The 8,586-nt window shown below is 28.0% G+C and overlaps 1 protein-coding gene across 1 annotated transcript; it reads left to right on the top strand.

Moving 5' to 3' along the window:
- LOC107409902 (protein SELF-PRUNING) lies at positions 1–1,406 on the top strand. The gene is made up of 4 exons (XM_016017325.4): positions 1–195; positions 420–481; positions 980–1,020; positions 1,094–1,406. Exons 1-4 carry the CDS (start codon positions 4–6, stop codon positions 1,315–1,317), a joined length of 519 nt encoding a protein of 172 aa, XP_015872811.2. The 5' UTR covers positions 1–3; the 3' UTR covers positions 1,318–1,406.
- The last annotated feature ends 7,180 nt before the right edge of the window (positions 1,407–8,586 follow it).

The raw sequence follows: 8,586 nt of genomic DNA, 5'->3' as shown, positions 1-8,586 counted from the left end.
TGTATGGCAAATCCTCTTGTTCTTGGGAGAGTGATAGGAGATGTTGTCGATTCATTCTCTCCTAGTATTAGGATTACAGTGACTTACAACTCCAACAAGAAGGTCTATAATGGCCATGAGTTCTTTCCTTCCTCACTTACCGTCAAGCCCAAGGTCGAAGTTCATGGAGGTGATATGAGATCCTTTTTTACTCTGGTATCTACAAACTCTATACAGACTACTCTCTTATCCTCTTCTACTTTATTATTTTACTTTTAAGTTCCTCTTCTTTTCTTTATATGTATCCATATATATACATACATTTATATATATATATATATATATATATATATGAATATTATGGCTAAATTGTACCAAAACGAGGGTATTTTACGGTAAATGGACTTCAATATATATGGTTTTGGTTATTAATTTTGTAGGTCATGACAGACCCAGATGTTCCTGGTCCCAGTGATCCATACCTGAGGGAGCATTTGCACTGGTACTTTCTAAACCATGTTGCTCCAACTTCAACAGAAAACAAACTGAAAAAAGAAAGAAAAAGGAAAAAAGAATAGAAGATGGATACGTAAATAATATATACCAGTTTCTAATTATATACCTAGTAGTACAAATCAACAATGATTCTCAAGATACATGCATATATATATATATATGAAAATTTTCTTATGGACAAATTTCATTCAATTATTATCTATTATTATCGTAAGTAAGTAAACGACATCTTGTCATTAGTAATTGAATGAATTTTGAAAAAAGTCTATCAAGAATTTCGGGATAAAAAATTCCTTTATATATATATATATATATGGGCTGTTTTGTTATAGTCATGAAAAAAGAAAATGATGATGATTATGATAGATGAGAAAAGTTTTGTTTTACATGACTTTTTTAGAAAAATTAAGGAGGGAATTAAGCTGGAGAATTTTAAGTAAAATTGGGATAAAAAGATTAATGGACATTAATTTTAATTTTACAGGATAGTGACAGACATTCCAGGCACAACAGATGTGACGTTCGGTAAGTAAGTTATACATTTAAAATAATTACAATGAATTAATTATTATATATGAAAAATTAATCAAATATATAGGAAGGGAGGTGGTGAAGTATGAGATGCCAAGGCCAAACATAGGGATCCACAGGTACGTGTTCCTAGTGTTCAAGCAGAAATGCAGGCAGGCCGATTCCATATCAATTCCTCCTTCGAGGGACCGATTCAGCAGTCGCATTTTTGCTCAAGAAAACGACCTTGGCCTTCCTGTTGCTGCTCTCTTCTTCAACGCTCAAAGGGAAACTGCTGCAAGAAGACGCTAATTAATTATTTAACTATATTTATATAATTAATTATCCCTACGTACCCTACCCACCTCTCATTTTATATTCTATATCATCCATATCCATCATCCTGCATCCATCTTTTATGTTATGTAGCTATATCAGTATATAATAAGCCAGCTACCTCTGTCTCAGCTGACTCTGGAAATTGGAATAACCTCCCAAAATCCTAAATTTTATTAGATGTCTAATTTTTATTTGCTTATTCTGTGTTTTGTGCTGTTGTAATTTGTTTTGCTTTTTCAGTCATATATATATATATATATATATATTTGTAACAATAAAAAAGAAAGCTTAATATTTCAGCTACTACCTTAGTGTACGTAAGATTAACAACTTGAAATGGCCATATATATATATATACACATCTGTAGTGGGGGATCTAAATTTTGTTCCAGTAATATATTACAATCACCAAAATGTTTATTAAACACATTTAGTTAATTATATATAGATAAATAAATTTTTAAATAGATAAATAAATTAAAAATTAAACTAATTAAATATTATGATATTAACTAGTAAATACTTTGATAAGTCCAACATTATTGATTTTGTTAGAAAAACGCACTTGAGATATAATCTTCACTCTTATATATATTTTAAATTATAATAGTGTAAATTTATCATAGTAAATTAATAATAATATGCTAGAAAACTTCATCAAGACGACCTTAAAATTCAAAACTTTAAGTTATGATTTATTTGGTACAATTTGAAGCCAAACTAACTAAAAGCTGAAGAATTAAAATAAAATATTACACTAAAATAATGTGTTTATTAAAATAGATACATAATTATAACTAATCCGAAGAAAACTTTAGTATAAGAAACTTTAGAAAATAATTTTACTTATTTTCCCTATACAGGTAGCCATTTAAAAGAATAAATTACAATTTTTAAGAAAAAATGTTGTACAAATAAAAAGAATCTAATATGCTACTTGTTCTAAAACGTTGTATAAATTGTTCCATAAAACATTATTTTGTTTTCCAAAAGTAAATAAGATATAATACATATTCTAAAAAAGAGAAAATTGAGTGGCTCTAAGCATGTAAATATGCCCACACACACACACATATATATATATATATATATATGACATGTTTACGGTGCAGTCCATCCGCATGCGGATTTGCACTAAAACATACGTTTTTAAAAAAAATACGTCAATTTTGGTGTGTCTGTATAATAATAAAGCCGATGCTTTTTTTAAAAAAATATCGATTTTGGTACGGATCTGTATGTGAACAGACCACACCATAATAACGCCCTATATATATATATATAATTTTGCTACAATAAACTTTTATAAAATATAAAAATTATCAATATGGACTCCGATAAAATATGAACACCTAACAATTCTAATATATTGTTGACATATAATAATATCTATTTATATGTATAGTTAGTTTTTCATTAAAAAATCTTTTATCAACATATATATTTATGGTTTATATGGCTCTAACGGAGTTTATTTTAACCTCGTAGGATTTTAAAATTTTAATTAAGCAATTCAAAAGCTAATAAAAAAGTTTTTTTTAATACAAAATTAGTTAGAGTATCTTAATAAAAGAATGATTTTGTATATATAGTCAATTTCTTATCAGAATGTTCTCATACTTTTCATGATATTTTGATAGATTTTTCATGAAACCTCTTTTTTTTTTTTTTTTGGGATAAAATCATGAAACCTCCTTTATTAACTATTGGATATATTTAAAAATCATGATTTAAAAATATATGTGAGATTTATGGTACGATTAACTTTGCCCTCTTAGTTTAGTGCTAATAGATTCATGTAAATTTCAAACATAATTTTAAATTTAAATCCTTAAAACAATTTAAAAATCAATAATAAGCATTCTATAGAAAATCTATTAAAATGTTTCCATAAAAAAAACTAATCTATTATATATATATATATATATATATATATATTTGGTAGCAATATTGGCATTGGATGACGTTTCGATAGTGGCTGCAGACACAATAAATAGTAGCTCTCTAAGTCTAGTAGTAAGCATGTATCCCTGCAGCTAGATTCTTACATAACTGGTAACCCTTCCGTTTCCATTTTATTCTACTTATTTGCCCCTTCGATTCTGGGTCTTTTCACCACCTACATATTTTTGACAGCCACACCCTACCCATCGATATATTTTCACCGTCGAAATAATTAGTAATCTATACTTCAATACTTGGCACCTAACTTTTTTTTTTTTTTTTTGTCATGATTAACAGTTCCACTTTATACTATAGTTTATAATATAACACAGTAATATTCTATATACATATATATATATATATATATATATATATATATATATATATATATAGCACCAATTAGATCTTACTCTATATAAATTTCTCAAGGCTAGCTAGCTAATAATATTCTCCGTTGAAGCTGGACAAAAAGCCAATTGTTTTCGCTTAGAAACCAAATCATATTTAATTTTCATGTATATATATATATATATATATATATATATATAATATCTATTCTGCTGTCATATGTGAAGATATGTCAATCATAGATAATCCAACGATTATAGTGGATTATATAATTCGACCATATGTAATATATTAGTTTTTCTTTTCTTTTCTTTTTCTTTCTTTATTTATTTATTTATTTTTTTGTGGCTGAAAATGCAATCTATTAGTTATATTTATTGGATTACATATATAAACTGAGCATATACATCTATAATAATTTAGATATGCCTCCATATTATAACAAAATTTTATATAATATATGCTTAGGTATATATGCATGTACTTACCAGATGAGTCCGCCCAGCTTCCTATTCTCTCCTTTCGGGAAACTACTAGTTTTTCTTCGAATCATATATATTCTTTTCAATAATGTCCGCTAAAGGACCAGACAGATTGGGATTTGCTGTGGATTCTCTATGTGTATCATGTATGCATGTATATATGTATCTGTGCAAGTTTTATCTTGAATATATATATGTAGTTTTACTAAAATATGTATGTATGCCCTGGATATCAAAGCCGTGTTCAGTGAAATATGTAACCGTTAATTGATTTATTGATCTGATTATACATAATCTATTGGATATAATCGATGGTTAAAAAAAAAAAAAAAAAAAGTGAAAAAAAAGGGGGTGCACACGTTTTATAGAAAAACACTCTCTCTCTCTCTCTCTCTCTCTCTCTCTCTGTACTTTTTTTTCTTTTTTCTTTTTTTGCTTGAAAGATTACACCCAACTTGCAGTCTGAGAAAGTAAGAATTGAATGTTCAATCAAATACGGAAGGAAAACTGATATCCTACAAAGGGGCATGTCCAGATTCTGATCAAAAGTCCTAATTAGCGCGGAAGCAGTATCTTTATACATCATATGCTACATATGTGAGTGTGTGTGTGAAATAGAGGTGAGTCATATAGATACATATCTTCCTTTGAGAAGATATATAAGATCATCTGAGCAAAATAGACATGTACGTGCACCCATACCTGCAAATGAAATCAGCAGAAATCTCTTTTATTGTCCTCTTTAGTTATGTGTGTGTGTGTATACATATATATACAGTTCGTCTATAGTGTGGACGGTGTTCATGCGAACTATAGTATTGGTGACAGTTTTTTATAGTATTGGTGACGATTTTCTAAAAATCATCGTTAATACTATAAAAAACCGTCACTAATACTGTGATCCTCGTGCGGATCGTCCTCGCCATAGAATTTCCATATATATATATATATGTGTAGTGGTGAAAAATGTATATAGTATAACATAACATAATATAATCATGCAAAATCGCACACAAGCACATTAATATTCTCATTTATAAATTTGGTTATAAATATATATTCAAAATAATTTATTATGTAACACCACTAGCTAAAAAGGATTACTTATAGGTTTTTCAGTTCTATTTATATTGTTTAAGTATTAGTTTGTTAAAGTACGTCAAGTCGTTTCTTTGGCCGGTAGCAAATCAAGTTAATTTGTTTCCCCATCCAATAGTTCTAACTTCGTAATCATTGTAGCAAAAAATATCTAAAGAGATAATACAAAGTATGAAAAGTTGATGAATTCCAACAGAATCTTGAATGCTAGGCAAGATTGGGTTGGAATGAGAAAAAATTTGAATGAATAACAAAACTAGGAATATTAACTTGGACTTCATGTTAGAAAAGGAATATATATACACACACACACACACACACACACACACATATATGTATATGCTATTATACTTTTTTTTTTTTAAAGATTTTGATAAATAAAAGATTTTATACCTAGATTTTGAACTTAAAATTTAAGAATTATTACTAATTAGTGATATTGCCAATTAAATTGTTTCAAAAACATATATATATATATATATATATATATATATATATATATATATATATATATATATATATATATATATATATATATATATATATCCAATTAATTATATAAACTTGTAGAATATGGATTAGTTAGTCATGTGCCAAACATGTTACCTAACTTTATTATCCTCCGTTTTAAGTTGTGTTTTGAGTACTCCGTTCTAAGCTGTGTTTCGAGTAGAACTAGCTTGTAATTTGAAGATGAAATATTTAATTGCAATTATGGTTTTCGGGTGTTGTACTTCTTAGGTAGCTTTTCCTTTTTCTTTTTATTTTGAGAGAGATATTATGATAGAAGTTTAGTCAGAGAATATATATACAGGAGAGGGGGACCCTCCTCTTCAGTCTTCAAGTGCCAGCCATTATTAATTCGATGTGGAGATTGTTTGTAGTATGTATGCGTGACTCAATTATATAGGGATATTTACCAAAGTAAATAAATAGATAAATGTATATATATATATATATATATATATAGGGAAATGTATAAAAGTTAAAAAGTAATGTGGATTGTGTAGTATGGGCACTCCTTTAACACTCGCAGCAAATTTCTACGTGTCTCAGTTTCAGTCTTTCCCTTAACCTTCCACTTTTGGCCCCTCTCTATTTTCTAATCTCGCCCTGCCCTTTTCCATGTTTCGTTGACTTCACTTTATATCCCTCTGATACTTTTAAGAAACCAACAAAATTACAAATTATATTGCATACAAAGACAGAAAGAAATCTAATCTTAAATTTTAATTTAGCCAAAAAAAAAAAAAAAAAAAAAAGAACTCGAAAAGATTTCCTAAAAAATTATAATTAATGGAAAGTTGCAAATTAAGTGTATATATATATATATATATATACAAGACAATAGAAGAAATAGAAACTTTGAAGGTGAAAAAAAAATACAAAAGTGGGATTATAAGACGTACATATGCATCTGCATCCGCATCCGCATGCAATGCTGTTATTATTGCAACTTAATTTTGATCCCTTTCTTTTTTGGTTCCTGAGAAATTTAGAATTAGATCCCTTTGTACTCCATTTTATGTGCCTCTTTTCAGTAATTATATTCACTCTTTCTTTCAAAACCTTGACTGTGCTCCCTACTCTTACTTCTACTCTTAAGTACATAATATATCTACTTCTCTCAAAATATTACATTTTCTCATGCATGCATATATATACATGCATATGTGTATTATGAATAATATAATCATTTGTATTGCAGGATTGAATTATTTTAAATTTAGATCAATTAAATTAAAATATTTTAAATTTAAACAAAACTTTTAATAGATGAATCCAATCCAATCTAATATTGGAACACAAAGGGGGGCCCTTCATTGAGAGATAGACAGAGGGTGTGAGTCATTTCAGGTGCAGTGTGATAATAAATAATTAAGTTTCACAGTTTGCTTCAATTATTTAAAACTTTGGTAATAAAATAATAAGATTCTACAACGAGATAAAAGTGAAATGTCCTAGATTTTAGGGATTTTCCTTAAAAATATGATTCCCAGTAAATATTCGAGTTTATTTGGAAATATTCTTCAAGTAACATCAGTCAGCAAATGGCCATGCTCTTTCTAGTTTTCTTTTTGGACTCAAAATCTTTTCAATTTAAAGTGCACAGCTTTCATGAGATGATGATAGACCGATGAAGGACATGCAGAAGATGCAGAAGTCAGAGTGGGATGAAAGCTGACTAGAATCTTCTAATTTATATATCTACAATTATTGAGCTTTAATTAAATTACATAATAAAACTGATCACAAGAACAAAAGCGCTAGATTTCCCCCATCGGAATATTGAATCATTCTTTAATTCAAAATTCTCCTTCCACTACTAAACTAATATTTATCCAACTTATAATTTAATATACATAACATATATGTATATATATATATATATACCCATTTACGTGGTTAATGGTAATCCACCAATATAAAACACAAAGTAGAAATCCAATACTAGAAATAAATTATAATTTTACGTATGAAACCGCTAAAATCTCTCCATACAAATGTTAGATTTTCTTTTTTCTACTAAAACTGAAATATATATATATATATATATATATATATATATAGGGGAAAAAAAATTATGGTGCGGCAGTCAATGCTTTAAAAAAAAGAAAAAATGTCCGGTTTGTTGTATATATATATATATATATAGTCAATATTTTTTAAAAATTATCAATATTTTTTAAAAATTATCAATTTTGATGGAGATCCGTATGCATCCAAATGGACCTGTAGCCTTCTCAAGCATTATTATGCATTAGTTTCTCTCTGAAATATTATATGAAAAGAAAGATTTCCAGATTCCTTAACTGTATCAATTTGTTAAGGTTACCAGTATCGTTCCTTTTCTGTGCAGTGGAAATGACGGACGCTAGAGAACTTTTAATGGACTCCAGCTTTATTTTAACCCCGCTCAAGTTTAATATATAAATATTTTCACATATATTAAATTAACATATAAAAGTTATTTAAGGATAATCATAAAAAAAAAAAAGAAGGGAAAATTTGAACCACGAGAAATTGATCGACAATATTAACTTCCTTTTTCTGCAATTTTATAAGTATACTATGGTTATTCCACAAGTGACATAAGTCTCATGTCAGATTTTATTGCTGTTGCACTGGCTTTTTACCTGCCATATAAATTTTCTTACATTCAATTTATATCCAACAATACAGAAATGAAAATATTTCAATAAAAAAAAAAAAAAAATCTTGTAGAACATAAACAGGTTTTCATAATTGAGAAGCAAGCGAAAAAATGTCTAATAGCAACCGCAAAGTGAAATGAAACGGAAATACACAGTCCACCGTATGCCCTTTCCAAAAATTTCGACTTCTGGGAAGGACAGGCCATTCCATCAAA

Source organism: Ziziphus jujuba, chromosome 10 (assembly GCF_031755915.1).
Source record: "Ziziphus jujuba cultivar Dongzao chromosome 10, ASM3175591v1".
Lineage (NCBI taxonomy): Eukaryota > Viridiplantae > Streptophyta > Magnoliopsida > Rosales > Rhamnaceae > Ziziphus > Ziziphus jujuba.
Note: the sequence above shows the minus strand (reverse complement) of the source record. Positions and strands in the feature narration are given on the sequence as shown.

What these genes read in the sequence shown, in the direction of transcription:
- LOC107409902 (XM_016017325.4), top strand. Translation starts at nt 4, where the DNA reads ATGGCAAATCCTCTTGTTCTTGGGAGAGTGATAGGAGATGTTGTCGAT. An exon ending in TGAGATCCTTTTTTACTCTG is followed by an intron (nt 196 to 419) that starts GTATCTACAAAC and finishes TTAATTTTGTAG; the next exon opens with GTCATGACAGACCCAGATGT. An exon ending in CTGAGGGAGCATTTGCACTG is followed by an intron (nt 482 to 979) that starts GTACTTTCTAAA and finishes TTAATTTTACAG; the next exon opens with GATAGTGACAGACATTCCAG.